This window comes from Anarhichas minor, unplaced genomic scaffold (genome assembly GCF_050575085.1).
Source record: "Anarhichas minor isolate MPS153535 unplaced genomic scaffold, ASM5057508v1 ptg000041l, whole genome shotgun sequence".
NCBI classification, from domain to species: domain Eukaryota; kingdom Metazoa; phylum Chordata; class Actinopteri; order Perciformes; family Anarhichadidae; genus Anarhichas; species Anarhichas minor.
In genome coordinates, this window is record NW_027466487.1 from 6,181,375 (window position 1) to 6,200,775 (window position 19,401).

The window sequence follows — 19,401 nt, forward strand, 5'->3', positions numbered from 1 at the left end:
ACCAAGTGTACACATACAATTCAATTCATTAGAAAAATGTGATTCAGCTTATATTGGCTATTTTTACAAGTGATTGTCAAGAAGGCATCCTCTAAAAATCAAATCCGTGCAAAAGTGAATGCAGTAGAATGTAGTTGAATGTATTACATTATATGATACTACTTTATGGTGCAGATTTGGAGATTTTGGAGCGATATTCCATTTACTCCAATATAGAGGAAAATCAACAAATGGTCGCATTTGAGAAGCTGGATTTATGTGTGAAAAAGTGTTTAAATTTTAAATGATTTAATCCATTACTGTTAATTCATGTTTTGTCAATCAATTGATTGACTAACCGTTGCAGCTTGAGTCACACGTATCAATGCTATAAAGTATCACAAGCCATAATGGTTGAAACATTTTCAACCATTATGGCTTGTGATACTTTATCACTGGCTCCGTCTTAGTGCTCCCTGATCCCTCAGACTCAAGGCTGGATGGGCCCCGGGGGCCCCAGACCTTCAGGGCATAAAATGTAAAAATCATTCCTTTGACCACGGGCCTGTGTCAGCTCCCCCAGGTAACCCAGTAATAGTGTGAGGAGTACAAGGATTTATAGAATTAAGGTTGATAATTATGCATTTGATTGAATTAGTCATTTCAGAGCACACATTATAAACTCAAAAGAAATTAATAGAAGTTGAATTTACTTAACTGAGGGGAAGGTGTTTTAGCCGTGCAATTTGTTAATAGGAATATTTAGATTAGGAATTAATTTGTCAAATTATGAATTATATTTGGCGGAAAAATGTAGGCAATAAAAAGTTTCTTATGACCCTGACACTTATGCCACTCTATTACTTCCGACAGCACGTGAACGCAGCATAGCTGTCTGCTTCCCCCTCAGAACCTGAAGCTAAAATAAAATAAAGTAAACACAAACAACCACAAACGGATGTGGGTTGAAATCCATGTACGATCACCATTTCACTGCTGCAGTAAGGATGTCAATCAACTAGTAGTAGATGATACATTTTTAGATACTTTTATTTACATGAACTGCCACTCAGTGAACGATACCGGAAGTGACGTCACCACAGATACTCCTTTTGTCTGACGACTTTATCCGGAGGAAGTGAAGCTGTAGACGAGGCAGCTGCTTTACCGGAGGGAAAAAAAACCGACAGAAAAAAAAAAAAAAAAAAAAAAAAACACCCTGAAGAGGCGATAAAAAAAAACTTGACTGGGTCACAGGAATTTGGACACATTTAGAAACCGTGTCCAAATTGTTCCCGAGCTACGGGGAGTTCCGGGGAGGAAGACGGAGTCGTCGTTGCCGGTAAACGCCAGTATTCTCCGTGCAGTCGCTCGTGTTTTTTGGTAGATTTGCATGACTCTGCTGCCGCCTCTCCGCCCGTCCACAGCCGGAAGTCTGTGAGGATGGTCGGTTGGCTTTTCTTTTTCTTTTTTTTTTTCCTTGCTTCAGTTTTTTTTATCCTTTTGCTTTTTTTTTTTTTTTTTTTTTTTTGCTTTGCTTGTTATTTTCCCCCCCAAGCAGCTGCAGGAGAGCTCTACAGACACACTGCTGTCTGCTAGCTCACTGTATGTTAATCAGCACGTCGGGCCTGATTAACTACAAGATGCGAGCAGCCGAAATGGAGTCCTACTGTAGCGCTGCGGCTAATAGTAAACACTATCTGATTTGTGTTATTTCATTAAAGTTAGCGCTAGGTGCGGGGTTTTGTAGTTCATTAAGCGGGATGTGGGTCTGTTGAGCCAACTTCTAGCGGAGAAGTTGAATCTTCCGTAAATAGCCTGAGGTCAGTTGTTGTGTTTTGGTGCACATAACAATCCACACCTTACAGTTGAAGTAAAGGAAGTTGAACATTCACGTTAGACCGTCGATGTAGTTAACGTTCCAGGAGCGCAATCTGTCATGTAAACGTATGCATTTGAGACTGTATTGATCTCAGTCTCCTTTTGTTTATCTCTTTTGTGAATTAGAACTTTGCCATTAGGATCCTACAGGACTCGACCCGAGGCTGCAGGACCAACCGAGCAAAGTGAGCTACTGCAACAAGAGCCCCACACCTACAGGGGCCCCTAAAAAAAAAACCCCAGCTTCACTGTGTGGCAGTTAGTTTGTGTGGTAAGATATTTGACTTGTCATAGCAGGGGAAACAGTGATCGTGAGCCAGCCTGCACCATATTACAAACAGGAACTGAAGCAGAAGTCATTGTCAGTATGCAATGGCCTCATTACCTGATAATGACACTGTGCCTTGAAGGAGAGGTGGAAACTAAAGGGGGGCTCTTAAACAGATTTTTACTGGTCTTAAATAGTATAGACATGATATTGATATTTTACCTACAAGATGTATATTCCTAAATTATATTATGTGTAGTAAAATTACCACACAGTAAAGGTTTCATGGGGGATTAATTGAGGCGTAGGAGCTCATTTTTGCCCCGAGTACCAATTCAATTCAACATTATTTCAGACACATTGGTCCTTATGAAAGTCAGATTGTCATATTTCTTACTGCAAAGAAACCAGCGGTGGTACTTACCAGGTCATTACAGTATTTGATCGTTGCTGCACTTGTGTCGTTTCAGAAATGATGGAAGACTCTCATTTTAATTCATCGTATTTCTGGTCTCCCATCCCGACAGTACCAGGACAGGTGAGTCTGGACAAGAAATCAACAATATGGAGTTTCTTCAGGATTGACGTGAAGAAGAAGCTCCTTTTTTGAGGAGTGTCTTTGTGACTACAAGAAGAGGATTGACGAAGCCCAGTCTGGTGAATCAAATGACGAATCTCCTCTCTACTTACAGATTGAGAATGCCATGTTCCTGAACAAGGTGAAAGAGCAACAGGAAAAGAATGCTTCCTTCTCTTCCCAAGCATCCCACTACCAGACAGCTCTCCTCACCATCCCTGGGACGAAGGCAGATGGAGGAGGGCAGGTTGGCGGCATGGCACACCTCCACCCTGCTCACAGCACCCAGAACATGCTGTCTGTCCCGTCCACGGGCATCATGACAGCAGGTGAGTCTGTCTCTCTCAATCTTTCCACGTTTGAGACTAATTATGTTAATTTCCACGATACAAGACGTAATATCTAATGCTCAAAGTACAGCATAGAATCAGAAGAACACCAAAGGTTTAGGCTGGATTAAGTTTTGTTCGAAATTATAAAATAATAGCTTTGTATTTAATTATTTAGTTGATGAGAACAACAACAACAACAACAGATTCCAGTTCCCTCCAAGCAGCACTGTGGGCTAAGAGCACAACTTTGAGTAAACGAACACCTGCGTGTCTCCATTTACGCTACAACCTCGGGCATTTCCTTCACATAATGCATCAGCAGCGCTGTGCTGTCACACTCCTGTAGCACCATCTGAACACTTCCAGGTTTAGCATATGGTGTATTGGTTGGTAATACTTCTGAATACAAGGGAATTAAATTCCTGAATTTCAAGGATCGGCTGTAATCCTGGGAAGAACACCGTCCACAACTTTGTATTCTTGGATTTCGTACCGCCTGTACTCACCTTTTGTGACGAGTGACTAATTCTTTTTTTTTTTTTCCTGTCACTTTCTGTGAAGCGGGTCTGGTCATCACAACTCCTCAGGGAACACTCGTCTCTCCCACCTGCTCTCAATCGTTTGTCTCTGGTCATCCAGCAACAACCATGATTGTTTCAGCACTCCATTCTGCAGGTAAAGCACCCGTAATGACACGCACATCATGTGATGTACATCTCGTTTATGGATCCAAAATGTCATGCCGACATAACATTTTCTGTAGACACAATGTGTAGTTTGAATATGAAGTAAGATGACATGATCAAATGTTTCTTGGGTGCATCTGCAGCCACAACGACATAGAAGAATGTAAACTGCCAATAGTGTACTGTAGCAACACTAAAGACCAGGTCCTGAATGAAACCAGCATTTTCACAAATGTCAATGCTTGCTGGTGTTTGTACATGTATTTGTAACACAACACTGATGTTGGACTAACCTTTTGAGGCTAAAAGAACACACATTTTGTAATGTTGTCTTAGTGATTTGGAACATGATCAGACCTGTTGGCTTTTGTGAGCGTCCTCACTGACTATGCTATGCTATGCTATGCTATGCTATGCTATGAGAGCGAAAAGAATATGAGATTTTGTTCGGTTTGCTCTTATTGATACGTCAGAGTTATGAAACCCAACTGAGCACTTCTCTTCAAAGCAAAGACTGACCTCCGGAGTTACAAAGCAATAAAACCAGAAAATGAGCAGCTAATGATTTCATTTATTACCTAAAAATATCTTCCACATGCAGGAGGTGCTTTCACAGCTTGCTTCTAAAGTATTTGTATATATGTGCTTTTTTATTTATTTAAAGTTGAGATTAAATGAAAAATTCCCTTTTTAACCCTGTTGGATCTAATCCCGGTCATACTGTGAACCTATTTATCAATATGTGCAAAACAATTACACAAAACTCATCATTCTTCCTGTAAAACAAAATATGAAGTGTGCTTACGTAAGCTAGTACCAACCAATAACATCATGACATTACTATCAATCAATCTGCAACTGTAAGCGACAAGGGAGGTTTGTGTATTGCGCCACATTCTAAGCTTTACTCACAGGATTTTATTTGAATACCTCTCGTAACCGTACGACGCTTCAATATTCTGTTTCACTGGTTCTACGTCACAGTGCAGCAGCTAAAGACGCTCTAACTTTAGTATCACTGGGACTTTAAAACTTTTAGTAGGAATCAATACTCGCGGCTTTATGAACATTTCAAATAGTTGAATAGAAGAAATAATTTCACTACGGTGTCCACACACACACTGTCAATTACACCTGAAAGAATAAGCACAGTTAAAAACATGAGGCTTTTTGCAGGATGCTTAGATTTTCGGTTTGGTGTAGAGAACAGTTACCATACAGGAGGGCTCCAGAGGATTCTGTTCTATTAACCGGCTGCTGGTGATCCTGTTGTAGACAGAAAAGAAGGCGACGGGGGGCCCCATGTGGTCGTGATGCCAGCGCCCTCCAAACGAGGCCGAAAGAAGAAGACCGCACTGACCAGGGTCGGTCATGTGGGTGGAAATGAAACGCTAATACTGGCTCATCTCACAGCCGGTGGCCAGGTAAGAAAATACAGATGTAGAAAAAGGGCAATCTAATAAAATCGATAATAAAAACCCGATCAAATAACGTTGAATTTTGTTTTTGACAGTTGGCCTCTTTGCAGCATCATATTGGAGACCCATATGACCTGTCGAATGAAGACGAAGACCACGGCCCAAAAGACAGCACTAAGACATACAGGTACGGCGTATGAAAACACACACCTGCTGTGCCTCCCTACTTCTCCCCGCTCTAGCTGTGGAATGCAAATGCACCTGTTCCTCTGTGTCCTGTCCAAATCAAAGTAGAGCTGTTTAGCTTTCATAGATAACCTAGGCGCTGCTGCACACACACACACACACACACACACACACACATACGCCTCTTCTGAACACACTTCACTGCATGTTGTGGCAGAACGTGCCTGCTTTTGTAGTCAATGGTTGATTCCTTCTCGGTAATGTATTTGAGATACAAATGCATCAGTGCTTCGTAGGCGCTCTCTCCACCTCTGCACACACTGGACTACCTGACCTCTGCTGTCCTCTTTGTCTTTATATCGCATGCTCTTTGAGTTGTAAACCCTCAAGCACTCTTGTGTCCTGCTCTTTCGCTTTTTTTATAGTATCTACGTACCTTTCCCTGTCAGCTTTCACTGATTTCTCCCTTGGAATCTTTCCTTGTGTTTACCCCTCCCCCCACCCCCTTTCTGCCTTCATTCATTTACCTGGTATAATTCATTTTCCTTTTTATCTTGAGTTTCATTTTCTATCAAATCTTATTTATTTCTGTGGGTCAATGCTTCATTCCCCTGTCTCCACCTTCATCTCCTTATTTCCCTCCGTCCTCTCTTGTGTCCATGTTTCTGTATACGTGTCCCTCTTCTTCCTTCTTGTTCTTCCATCCCGCCCTCCCATTTCTGTGTCTCTCCGCCTGTAGGTGCCGGATGTGTGCGGCGACCTTCCTCAGTAAGTCTGACATGCAGATCCACTCCAAGTCGCACACAGAGGCCAAACCTCACAAGTGTCCTCACTGCGCCAAGTCATTCGCCAACTCCAGCTACCTGGCCCAGCACATCCGCATCCACAGCGGGGCCAAGCCTTACACCTGCTCCTACTGCCAGAAATCTTTCAGGCAGCTCAGTCATTTACAGCAGCACACACGGTACTGCAGACCCCTCCTCCCGGTTACCGACCACGTACCATATCCCCCCCTGTCCTCTTAACTTGTCCTGCCAAGTTCCCATTTTGAAGCCCAGACTCCTGTCCTCTTCCTCCTCCTGGAGGGGGAAGAGGTTGGAGTGGTGTGCAAACGCATAATACGCTGCCATGTAGATGTTGGGTCGCATGCTACCAGTTCCATCCAGAAGTGACCTTTTTCAAAATGTTTTGAATTCAAATTACGCTTTAAGTTTGGGCTTTGTCCATAAGAAGATTTTCCATAATTTATACAATATCAGAATGGCCATTTGAAATGCATGGAGCTCTTTAATACAAAATTGATATAATTATGATATTTTTTTCATTTGTGTGTGTGTGCACCGTACTTCTTTGCTTTGCATTTTCATCGCTTTTCCCCTCTTTTCATGTTTCTTTTGTCTGCATGTTGTGTCATTTCCCCTGCCAGTGCTTCTCCAACAGAAACACGCACACATTTAGAACGACATGTTGAAATGAAGCTTTAAAGGCTTCCATTTAACCCATTGTGTTATTGTTTGGGATACATTCTCTTCCATTGAATTGGGACGTGCGATAGAAACAACTTGCTGCCATGCTCTGCTTTCCTTCTCTCTGTGTCATTTTTAGTCATCTGTTGCTGTTCTTTTTGGCTGTCATCAAATCGATTTACATGTCATTTCTGGAGGAATGCCAATCTAAATGGATGCATTTGTAAAACCTTTGAATCATAATTATTATATGTAATATTTAGTTCCTCTGTTTATAAATCTAAATGATCCAGGGCAAAAGGATGTATGTAAAAAGGACAAAATAATTTACTATTTAGCTTTTTTTATTCTGTGATGAGATTTGTGATGTTTATATTAACACGTGACATTTAAAGGAACATAAATTGCAATTGACACTCAAGTGTTACGTTAAGTGTAAAGTTATACAGAATTTTTGTTGGCTTTTGTTAACGGTTTCCAAATATTTTAACAATCCAATCTCCTTTTTACTTGTCTGGAATGGCCTTCCTGACAGGTTTTGATATATTGAGGGAATCACATTTATGTATGTGTTTTTCTTCTCAATCTACCTTTACAATCCTGTTCCCCTTTTCTCTTCCACCCTCCCGTCTGCCTTCATCAGGAACCACACAGAGTCAAAGCCTCATAAGTGTCCCCATTGTACCAAGTCATTTGCCAACTCCAGCTACCTGGCCCAACATGTCCGCATCCACACCGGAGTGAAACCCTACACCTGCTCCTACTGCCAAAAGCACTTCAGACAGCTCAGTCATCTTCAGCAGCACAATAGGTAAGTGAGTCACCGGTCTTGGGTTTCTCATCTGCCTCAATGTTTTCCTGCAGTCAGGTTAGAGCACCATAAAAGTGATGGGAGTCCGTGTATGTATATGAATATGTTTTTGTGTTTTTCATGCAGGATTCACACCGGAGATCGGCCATACAAGTGTATCCACCCAGGCTGTGAGAAGTCCTTCACGCAACTCTCAAATTTACAGGTGTGAAATAATTTATCTTTCTTCTCATACAGACAATGTGTTGCTTATTACCTGACTCTTTCACTATGTAAAACATTTATAGCAGATTATTATTTTATTAAAATAAACATTTCTTTCCCAGTCCCACCGGCGTCAACACAACAAGGATAAGCCCTACAAGTGCACCAACTGTAATAAAGGATACGTAGATGCAGCGAGCCTGGAGGTGCACATGACCACACACACAGTCAAGCATGCGAGGATCTACTCGTGTGGTCTCTGCAACCGCACTTATACCTCAGTAAGACAAACATCCTCTTCTGTATGAATCGCCTCACTTGCATCAGACACCTGGCAGCTATTTGTATGTAATGTAGTCACGCATCCACTGTTTCCCCTCTTACCTATCCTCCCCTCATCTCAGGAGACGTATCTGGTGAAACACATGGAGAAACACAACCCAGACCAGCTGTCTGCAACAGCAGCACAACAGAACCAACGGCAGGTCCCGGGTCAGAGCCGGCTAGACGGCGCAGATGGAGGATCGAGCCGACCCGGGGGTGCCGGGAGCGGAGGAGCGGGCGGAGGCCAGCAGGGACAGAGCCAGGGCAACTACCCGCAGACAGAAACCATCTCCTGTCCGTTTGACCTGCACCAGTATAAGACAGTGTCCGCCAGTGACATCCAGTACAAACCCGTCAGCGTTGCCGACATTACTTCCCACAAGGACCTCTGTCTCACTGTGTCAGCATCCACCATTCAAGTGGAGCACCTTAACTCTTAGAGGTGACGAAAGGAGGAAGTTTGGGGGGGGGGGGGAGGTCAAATTGATTCAAGAAATTGAGGATGGAGAGTCAAAGAATAAAAGCAATACTAAGGTGATACAAGAACTTAGGAACACATGACTGTGCCTGAACTGTGGTTTGAGGCAGACAGGACAAACAATATGGTGACACATTATACCGAAGACTATAAGTTTGTCTTATTTTACTTTTTTTCTTTCTGCCTTGTTTGATTTGTTTTCTTTTTTACTAAGCTGTCCTGTCTGAGTAGAAAGTGCATGTATAGGCGGCAATAAAGTATGTTTCAGTCCATCACAGTGATGGTTTTATGATAGGAAGAGAGTCAAAGTGCTTCTCGTTATTGTTTTATCACCTGCTCTTCCCAAGTACAGCGTTGGCCATAGCAGTTTAGGGTCTCTCTGTTGATGAAATTGATGGTCGACTGTGACGGTAAATTTTCATACTTTCATGCAGAGACTTTCAGTTTTTACATCAGCGTTATCAGCTCTACTGTGTTGTAAAATATATGCCCGCGATTCATTCTTTTTAACCTTAAAAGGGACAAAGAGGTAATTTCCTGTTGAGGAAAAACAAATGTCAATCAAGTATATATATATATATAGATATACTGTATATACTACCAGTTTATAACGTATGATTGTGTGTTTTAAAGGATGTGGTAATCCATATAACCTATTTAGACCCATTCACTGGCCTTCACATGACGAGTGATGAGCCAGTTCATGTTTCATGTATTCCTATTGTACTGCTTTGTGTGTATGTCCTAAAAGAAAAGTTATCCAAATGTGCTCTTGATATTATACTTCCACGATAACAATGTTTATAATACTTCTTTATAGACATATTGACACATCTGAAATTTGTCTTTTTTTCAGCTTATAATACAATAAACCCTCTGATATGTTTCTCATTGGTGTTTTTTTTTTCTGTTTCACTCATAGTGACTTTATGAGGGGACATTGCTGTTGCTAATATATTGTAATTCGTTTTCTGAGTTTGGTCTATAAAATATTAGAAAATAAAATGACCATAACAATTTTTCTAAAGCCCAAGTTGACCTTTTAGAATGGAGGCCAACCCCAAATATTCAATATCAAATATCCACATTTTAAAGGGTACAAATTTAATTTTTGCAATGTTGGCTTCGAGAAATAATCAAATTTGTTGTAATTTTCTAAATAATTAATCGACACATTGTTTCAGCTCTGCATTCATTAGATGAAAATGCATTTTTGTTTGTTAAGGAGCAGTATATATTATATATATGTATTAACAGGACATTTGAGATATATAACATCTGAAAAAACAGAGAGGCAAACACTATGCTGCTTGTATTAAGCATACTAGGGTTAGTCAATGACGCTCTTGTGCATCCAGGTATATTTATTGTTTTAAGCACGTCTGCTCTTCTGGAATGTGCAAATGTGTGAGGTGTTTACAAAAGTGGACTGGTCCATTAAAGAGGAGGGGCTTTCATATCAGTTTAGGCAACTTATTCTTGGTACATGTACATAGTTACACTCTGGGTAACGCGGTTTACTCGAGGTAAGAGCGAATTCTAAATAAGATCATCTAAATAAAGTCAAAATGAGGAAAACTGGGGCAGTGTGAAAAAAACTGAAACTTGGTCTCGTCCACCATTCTCTGCGGTCTGCAGTGGATATGGCGTCACTGTAAAAGTGTAGGAGTCGAGAAACTTCACCCATGTAAATAACGTCAAGAAGAAAAGCTGTGTGACAAGCTGCGGATAGCAATACGTACAGCAGTACATAGATATATTAACCAGCTCACTAACTATGCCCCGGAAAAAGCCATTTAGCAACAAGCAGAAGAAGAAACAACTACAAGTCAAACGGGATAGAAAGAGAGGTAACCGCATCTGCCGTTAGCATCATGCTAGCTGTAGCAGAGAGCTAACGGTTCTTGCTCCACAGCTAAATGTAGTTCAGCGTCTGTGTGTCTGTCATGGGTTCAGCAAGATGTACAAGTAGAGCATCACACCACTCACTTAGCCTGTGAAATGACCCCCCGTGTGTTCTGTTAGCTAACATTAGCTGTAATAACACGCGATGTGATATAACTTGCCCTTCGGATTTGAGTGTAACGTCACGGTAGTACAACAGAATAGCACATGCTTTCGCTTTTTGTTAGAGAAGCGTCAACGCATAATCATTTGTTTTCATTTAGCCTTTAACTGTACAGGTTCAGTCCCACATTAGAAGAGCCCGTTGCTGTCACTAAGAGAGCAATTGTCATCACACGTTGGCTCAAAGATTTTCAAGCACAGGACGTCGTTTTATTCCCAAAACACGTGTTTGTGTGACTGTCAACGCGGGCGAATTGCGGAGCGATTATATCATACTAGCGCTTTGAAAAGGTCAAGAGGTCTTTCTTAGTTCAGTTACACCATGACTTGTAAATCAAGGCCAGTCTTTTAGTGTTAACACTCAGTTTTAGAGATGCAATCACTTAAGATTTGGACCTTTTTTAAATTGAAAATAACTAAGTATGAAGTCATTCCACACTGTGCATAAGTAGGTCAAACAACCTAAAATATCTTCATCAGTGCAGGAGGCCATTGTAGAGCCAGTGATCAGGGCAGTAAAATGCCAGAAAAATTTATTTCTTTGTTATTTTCTATGATGAAAACATTTTTGCAGTTCATGTACGATGTAAGCATGTCGTGATCTGTAACGGACAACTATATGTGGGAAAAGTAGGTCTGTGATTGTCTGTGATCCCTGATCTTTGCTCCCCGATTTCTAGGTGAACCGGGTTCAGGGCCGAGCAGCCGCAATGCCAGTGTGGAGCGAGGAGCAGGGAGACAGTCGGACACCTCAGACAGTGAGACCACCGATGTTAGGAGAATAAATCAGCAGCCCTCCGCCAGAGAAGGTAGATATGACCCCAACAGGTGAGTTGTTGTTGTTATCATCATCATTACGAATACTCTCTTTGATTCACTTTCATTAAATAATGTAAGATGAGATAAATGCACATTGTGCTTTAGGTGTCTAAAAGGCATTTCCTGGAGCAGCAGTAGGATGCTTGAATCAATAATAAAGTGGCTATTCTATGATAATTAATTGGAGCAATATGTCAGAGGATAAGAAGAGAAAAATTCACTGTATTTGTGTTTTTATTTGTTTAGAAATGGCTTTCTTTTGTGCTCTAATTTGACTGTAGAAAACATCGTACTTGTCTCCATCAAAGTACGATGAGAACATTGACATTTGTTTCTTCAGTGTGTAATGTGAAGGCAACTCTAGAAAACTTATATATATATATGTAAATAATTTAAATCATCAATCTGTAGATATAGCAACGCAATGCTAGGCTAGCCTTATTGACCTCCCCCCTCCTCTCTCCAGGTTTCGACTGCATTTTGAGAGAGAGAGTAAAGAGGACGTGGAAAAGGGGAAGAAGTTGGCCATGGAGAAGGTGCTGCAGCCAATCTCGGAAAAAGAGCTTGAGATCAACATCAATGACATCTACCCCTCAGAGAAAGGTCTGCCTGTTTGTTTTTTTAATGCTTTCCACATGACGGTCTCAAAATAAGCCGACACAGATGAGCAGAGTAGGTTAATGGAGTGGGTCACTGCTTGACAAGTTTAATTCAATTATTCACCGCCAGGTCTTGGTTTCCCACATCGGCCGTCCTGGAGTTATGAGATGACACGAGAGAACCTGCTTCGGAAAGAGGAGAAGTCATACAGAGACTACCTGGACGACATGCACGCCAAAAACCCAGCTGGCTCTCTCAGCCACTTTGAGCACAATCTGGAGGTAAAGAGATATGGTGCATGATGAATGCATATTAACGTTTTCTAGTGTATTCACGTGCTTTTGACCCTCTTTGCCCTCAGTAGTAATTGTTTTCCTCAGCTGAGAGTGGTAGGGTTAGCAAGCAGCCATGGAACCATTTGTATTATACGGGGGTTTTAAAAGCTCAGACTGCCAGCACCTTTCCTGTGTAGACTGAATATTTATGAATCCCGTTAAACCCTTTGACAACAGAAAACAGCATGAGGTAATCCTGCTTGTTTATGAGTGGCCTGTAAACCGATGATTATCCAGCACACTTGCTTTGCCGCTCGTCATAAACACAAAACCGTTGAGGCTGTTATCCGGCATATCATTCCAGGACGTACCATGGACTGAATTTCACTGTGGTAAATTTGGATCATGTGGCGATCTGTAAGAATTGAATTACATGCCCGTGTGTGTCGTCTGGTATTTTCCGCTGGGGACAAAGTACCATCGTACCTTACACGCTGTGATATTGCTCAGGTTGTGAAAATGGTAACAAAATCAAAAGACCCTGCAGATCATTTCATTTCAAAGCGTGGGCGGCGCTCAGGAGGCAGAAGCCAGGCTTGAGCTGCTGGTGGTTTAATAAGTGACTCCCGGTAATCTAGAGATGATGGCCTTTTACGTGGAGGATCAAAGTGATGCCTGTTTGAGTGGATATCAATTCTACAGTATTAAAACGTTGAATTCAACAGAATGAGGAATATTATCTTAAAGGACCAGTGTGTAGGATTTATTGGATAATTGGAAAATGACAATCACAACTATGTTTTCATTTGCGTAAAATCGGCTGAAACTGAGAGTTGTTTTGTGTTTTCGTTAGCTTGGAATGAGCCCTTCATCTCTACATAAGGGAGCGGATCCTCTTCCACGGAGTCCGCCATGTTTCACCTCCACATTTCTACAGAAGCCCCATCATAACACTGGCTCTAGAGAGAGCCTTTCACTAAGTTTTTAATGTTACATGAAGTCCGCCGTAGGTACTCTACACACTTAAACAGAGAGAGTTTAGCAGAGGGGTATTCAGTTTATTCACTAAATCCTACAAACTGGTCCTTTTTCAGAGTAGTTTTAAAATCCTAATCGACCATTCTTTCCTAATAATGTGTCATGCTGAATAAGAACAGGGATTGTGAATTCATAGACTTTACTTTCTTTTGTTTACAATATTAAACCTAGTCTTATTTCCCACTCATTTTCTCATTTATTCTCTTAGACGTGGAGGCAGCTTTGGAGAGTGTTGGAGATGTCTGACATCATCCTGCTCATCGTGGACATGAGGCACCCGGTAGGTGAAGGATCAGACCACTAGATGGAGACACTGTCGACATCCATCTGAATTTCTGACATGGTTTTTTTATTATTTATCAGTTTATTTAGCTGACACACACATTTTTAAATATATCATGTCTTTGTTTACTAATTTGGTCTAATAGAATAACTGTTCACATTATAGCAGACCTTATTTTAACACTGACAGGACACATGTATGGTGCTGTATGTTGGGAAGTGTCGAGACAAAATACAAGTAATATTGAAAAGATGAAGAGCTTTAAAGACTGTGTTGTTATTACTGAACATGGCAAATTTGGAAGCAAATAAAAATAGAGAAAATGATCCCATCTGATACTTGTACTTCAAACACATACTGAAATATTACTAGGTCCAAGCATTTAGATGTAATCAGATTTGGTTCCAAGTTCAAATTAAACCCAGTTATTTGTTTTTAACTATCAGGCATCAGCTCCTGAGATATTTATTCCAACTTTCAAGCCAGATATAGTTTATGTGAAGTGGATTCACTTTCTCTTTTAAGAGTTTCCACTATTAACATGAAGTTAAAAACACCACAACTCGTCTTGTTCCTATTAATAAGTATGTGATTTAGGGGTTTATGTGTTGATTATGCCATAATTACTATTTTATTAAGAGTTTGTCATTATTTAAACCACCCAGGTGCTGCAGTTCCCTCCGACCCTATACCACTACATCACAGGAGATCTCCAGAAGCAGGTGATCCTGGTGTTGAACAAAACCGACCTGTGTCCTCCTCCGCTGGTGATCGCCTGGAAACACTACCTGACCTCCCAGTTCCCCCACCTGCACATAGTCTGCTTCACCTCCCACCCTGGACAGCCCTACAGCACAGGTGAGGAGAGGGGGAGTAGGGGGATGGTAGAAAGTGGTGGGATGGGAAGAGGGCTGAGTGACACACGGAAAAGATAACATCAGACAGACACTGAAATTGAATACCTGCTACTCAGTGAATTTATTTGAGTGCAATATCACCAGAATAACCCGACCGGCTCTCGTTGCGATTAGAATAACCATCCGTCTGTCTGCTGGCTTGTAGTGCTCCAGAAGAAGAGGATGAGGAAGAAGGCTGACTGGAGTCACGCTGGAGGTCCTATAGATATCCTGAAGGCCTGTCAGCAGATCACAGCAGGGAGAGGTGGGTGTCTGTCTTACTCGTAATACGCCGATGCCTCAGTTGTTGTTGTCCACTGTGAATTTGACTCTTTGCATTGTCACATCTGTGCTGATCCTGTAAGTGGTACCTCTTGTTTTTGAAGTTGACCTATCCAGCTGGGAGCAGAAAATTAAGAGAGATGCTGTTGCTGAGCGACTGGATGGGGAGCGGCCCGATGAAGGAGCCGAGTCGGTGCTGATGGAGCATCAGAGTGACAGAGCGATGGACATGGGCAGCCCCTCCCAGGAGCTGTACAAAGACGGGGTTCTCACACTGGGCTGCATAGGTATACATCTGATTGAACCCTGTAGCCAGATTCATAGAAAGGTTCTTTAAACTGTTCCAAAAAGAAATCGAACAAAGTCTCAACTGTGATATTCTTTCAAGATCTTACCTCTTTTTTTTTTTTTTACTTTACGAAGATAATTGCACCAACTCATAAAGCGCCTTTCTCTCTGTGCCCCTGGACAACTTCAGGCTTGCATTTGTAGATCTTAAAGGTGAACATTAACCCATCCATTCTTCTTTCCTGCAGGCTTTCCAAATGTTGGTAAGTCTTCTGTTCTAAACAGCCTGGTGGCGAGGAAGGTAGTGAGCGTGTCCCGAACCCCCGGCCACACCAAATACTTCCAGACCTACTACCTCACCCCGACAGTCAAACTCTGTGACTGCCCTGGGCTGGTGTTTCCCTCCCTCGTGAATAAACAGTTGCAGGTACAATCTCACTTGTGTGTACTTGAGACCAGATTCTTTGAGTTTACTTTCCTGTTTATTCCCAATAGAAACTAATACGTTTTTTTAACCTGTCGATGCCATTTTCTTAGATTCTGGCAGGCATCTACCCAGTGTCCCAGCTGCAGGAGCCCTACAGCTCAGTTGGTTATTTGTGCGCTAGGACCCCTTTCCTCTCTGTGCTGAAACTCAAACATCCCAGTTTAATGGACATCAAACCCCATCAGAGAAACGAGGAGTCCAGAGAGCTCGGCTGGACTGCCTGGGATGTGTGTGATGGTAAGTCTATTCTCAGGGACACCCACCGTCTAATGTGTAGCTTTAAGAATCATACAGTATGTGCACAGCTACTCAGCTGCTTCACTACTACCTCAGTACGCTAAAACACTGAGAGGCAAATAGACAATCTCCCTAAATGACCCTCAAGTCGTGGCCCATTATCGATTAACTTCACAAGTAAAAAGCCAATCCCCACTTCAAGCAAGGGATGCGTGAGGTTTGTTGGCTTTAGGAAAAAAGAAAATCACCAGACTTGTACGTTTTAATTATGGCCAATACCATGATGTGTTGTACTGTCACTAACACCTGTCATGTTTCTCTTCCTTCTGTCTTTGCGTTCTTTAGCATGGGCGGAGAGGAGAGGCTATAAGACAGCAAAAGCAGCTCGCAACGACGTTTACCGTGCAGCTAACAGTCTCCTGCGGTTGGCAATCGATGGCAGATTGTGCCTCTGCCTAAGACCACCTGGTTACAGCTGCTTGAGGGGTAAAAGAGGCTCTTCCAGGACTCATCATTTCCGCTTCAAGTGTATTTAAAAGGTTAAAACGGCAGGTGGGTGGAATTCATTTTTTATTTTTTATTTTGGTCTACAGAGCAGTGGGAAAATCACCCAGACTTGCCAGAGATCGTGGCTCTGCAAGGGAGGGCGACAGAGGAGGACGGAGCGGGGGACGACGATGACGACGGAGAGTCCAGCACCGAGCCAGAGGAAGAGAGAGACCGGGACGCAGACGATGATGAGGATGGAGATGATGAAGACGAGAGCTTAGGACATCCAAGACAGAAGGAAGATAAGCCGTCTGGTTTCACTGTCAACATGTACAATGTCCTTCGTGAAAATGAGTGCGAGTGATAACGGAGGGAGAGACGAGCAGGTTGTTCCTCTTCCTTGACTTCTCCCCGTTTATCCCCGTGCATTTTTCATTCCTTTTTTCCCCCTAAATCCCTAAAAAAACAACCTTTTTTTTTCTTGCCTCTCCACTCCTCATGTCATTACCGTCTCTGTACATTGACATGATCTATTCTAACTAATTCGCCCTGTTTCCCTCTCCCTATAATATTCAGAGCATATTCATGTTTCCATGCTGTGCCTCTGCTCTGCTTGTTCATCCATGAAGCTTGTTCTTTCGTGTTTCTTCTAGGAATCGGTTTGGTTTGGTTTCTTTTTTTGCATGTAGCTCTCAGAAGCAAGTGAACAAAGTAACTTCCCTCAGTCTGGAATAATCAACCGACTGGTTTTCAATCTCTTTATTTACAAGTGGCTTTACAGCTGAGATGCCAAAGTTCAAGAAAGGATGATGGAACAAATCGGATGCACTGTCAATATGATGTCATTCACTGGATCAGCCATTTGGCTCTCGGAGCAGCTGGAGAGTTAGGACCTTGACTCTAAATCTTCTTTATCGACCATAGTCTGTCACAACTTTGGTTAAAGGGTGCGGGGGGGGGTTACCAGTATTACGGCTCTCTTAGAGGTTCATTTATCTGAACTTGGTTTTGATTTAGATAATACAGTATCAGAGAGTGATATTTTATTTGGTGTGGTTCTACACAGTCAGCTGGAAATTTCAAAACATGTTAGGTGTGAGGGGGGGGGGGGGGAACTTAACTCGTAGTGTTTTAACTACTACAGATATTATCCTTAGATTGACATGGAGACATGGAGATTTACAGGATTTTAGGTACACTCATTCAGCAATATTGTCTGTTGGCGGCAGTACAGTGGGTTTGATCAAACCGAGACTGCTTAACAATCAATGACAGGAATAGTTGGATGACAAGATGGACGCCACTCTTGTATCCGTCCGGTAAATATGAAGTTATGGACAAAAGCTTAGCTCAGCACAAAGACTGGAAACAGGAAGAACCAGCTAGCTCATCGATGTCCAAAGGCAGAAAAACCCGCCTACCAGGGCCGCTAAAGATCACGAATTACCATTTTATTATCTTATTTGTTTAAGCTGTACAAAAAAAGCGTAAAATGACACGTGGTTTTAAAACTCCAGAAAGCCCTGGCCAAGAAATAGTCCAGTGCAGACCTCCTAGAAAACCTCAGTGTGATTTTATATACATTAAAAAAAACAAGATATAACGTGTTAATTAGTGAGTAAAGTGTGCTTCTGTATTTATCATGCAGATATGAGTCGTGTGGATCTTTTCACCTGACTCTCTGCTTTCACCACACAGAACGAGAGAGAAGTCATCTTTGCTTCCATCTGCCCATCTTTACAAACGTCATTACGCACTCCCATCTGTGTCGTCGGTAACTAACCCTTTGAGACGGGGCTCAACTTCAAGGTCTGATCTTTTAATGCTGTCGAGACACACGCTGCAGACGCTTCTCTGTGTTCGTCAATGCCATGTTTTCATCTGATTTTCCGTTGTGTACTAGATGCATTTGACAGTTTTGCTGTTTGACCGTCACTCTCTGTGTGACGGCCCCCCCCGCTGCAATCCTGAGTGCTGTATTATCGTGTGCTGCTGTTGAACCTCATTCATGTATTCACTGAGGGAACTCTCCAGCACAGTGCTGTGTTACTGTGTAATACGTCACACTGCAGCCCCTTGCAGTCATCTCTTGCATTGGTACAGTGTAAAGCAGACACTCAATGCTACCGCGCTATTAAGAGCACAACAGACTTTTAGTTGTGTTGATGGGAAATGTTTTTTGTTGGAAATATTAAAACTGACGGTGTCTGGAGTGTGAAGGCTATTTGCTGCATTCCTCATTTACCTAATGATGACTTGACTGCTCTCTGCAATAAAAGAAAATTCATCCAAACCATATAGTTGTCTGTGGCTGTTTTTGTATTTTGTTTAAAGATTTCTTGAAGGCCTTTGCTTGTAACCTGTTTCAGATGATGCAAGTTGATTATTTAATATATTGTCAGGGAACGTTCTTTCAATGTCTTTGTTTTACGAAAAAAAGACACACTATGCCAACTCAAATGTGCATAATTAAAGTGAGAACAGATGAACAGAACTTTTCCCTTAAATGTTGTGACGAAAGTTTAGAGATATGTGATGAAAGTGGACAGCGTAGACGTGTTTGGATGAGCTTTGTCAGACTAATTACACTGCCTGAATGCCAAATAGAAAGTTTTACATTTATTCTGATGGAAATGTCGGTGCTTTATAGTAAAAGTCGTGTTGTGATTAGTTAGGGGACTTAATTTTAAGCAAAAACGGATAATTACTACGATGAGATTTGCTGATACTGCTGCGCCACACTCGGATCCAATTAAAGTCCTTCCAAACTACTTAATTGGCCAATTTCAAGATGGGTGATATTTTAAGCAGATAGCTTGTATAAGTGAAATGAACCGAACCTCGAATAATCTAATCAATTAACAACCTTGAGCTCTCATGCTATAATAGTATGTAAATGTATAAGTACATGTAAAACTGCTGTTATGCTAAATGTTTGTGCATATGGAGGCACTGTCTTATGACCAGGTGCTCTCCTGCCTTTAGCCCAATGCATCCTGGTACGGTGTACTTCATTTAGAAGAAAACTAT

General features: G+C 41.9%; 2 protein-coding genes across 7 annotated transcripts; both read left to right on the forward strand.

Annotated features, from left to right (window-relative positions):
• The first annotated feature begins 1,082 nt into the window (after positions 1-1,082).
• znf384b (zinc finger protein 384 b) lies at positions 1,083-9,501 on the forward strand. 5 transcript variants are annotated; one of them, XM_076109613.1, is made up of 12 exons: positions 1,083-1,321; positions 1,987-2,131; positions 2,599-2,666; positions 2,821-3,034; positions 3,599-3,712; positions 4,999-5,147; positions 5,252-5,328; positions 6,067-6,291; positions 7,437-7,604; positions 7,731-7,809; positions 7,931-8,089; positions 8,213-9,501. In XM_076109613.1, exons 3-12 carry the CDS (start codon positions 2,601-2,603, stop codon positions 8,570-8,572), a joined length of 1,611 nt encoding a protein of 536 aa, XP_075965728.1. In that variant the 5' UTR covers positions 1,083-1,321; positions 1,987-2,131; positions 2,599-2,600; the 3' UTR covers positions 8,573-9,501. The 5 variants fall into 5 exon arrangements, with proteins under 5 accessions (XP_075965728.1, XP_075965727.1, XP_075965726.1 ...); XM_076109612.1 differs by having other exon boundaries at positions 1,987-2,045; positions 5,237-5,328; XM_076109611.1 differs by having other exon boundaries at positions 1,084-1,321; positions 5,237-5,328.
• A 662-nt stretch (positions 9,502-10,163) lies between these two features.
• Positions 10,164-18,667, forward strand: gnl1 (guanine nucleotide binding protein-like 1). Of its 2 annotated transcripts, XM_076109136.1 has the most exons (12): positions 10,164-10,460; positions 11,358-11,505; positions 11,963-12,099; positions 12,226-12,377; positions 13,618-13,689; positions 14,358-14,550; positions 14,755-14,853; positions 14,975-15,157; positions 15,407-15,585; positions 15,696-15,882; positions 16,228-16,368; positions 16,476-18,667. In XM_076109136.1, the coding sequence occupies exons 1-12, from the start codon at positions 10,388-10,390 to the stop codon at positions 16,733-16,735; spliced, it is 1,824 nt and encodes a 607-aa protein (XP_075965251.1). In that variant the 5' UTR covers positions 10,164-10,387; the 3' UTR covers positions 16,736-18,667. The 2 variants fall into 2 exon arrangements, with proteins under 2 accessions (XP_075965251.1, XP_075965252.1); XM_076109137.1 differs by lacking the exon at positions 10,164-10,460 and having other exon boundaries at positions 11,358-11,486.
• The last annotated feature ends 734 nt before the right edge of the window (positions 18,668-19,401 follow it).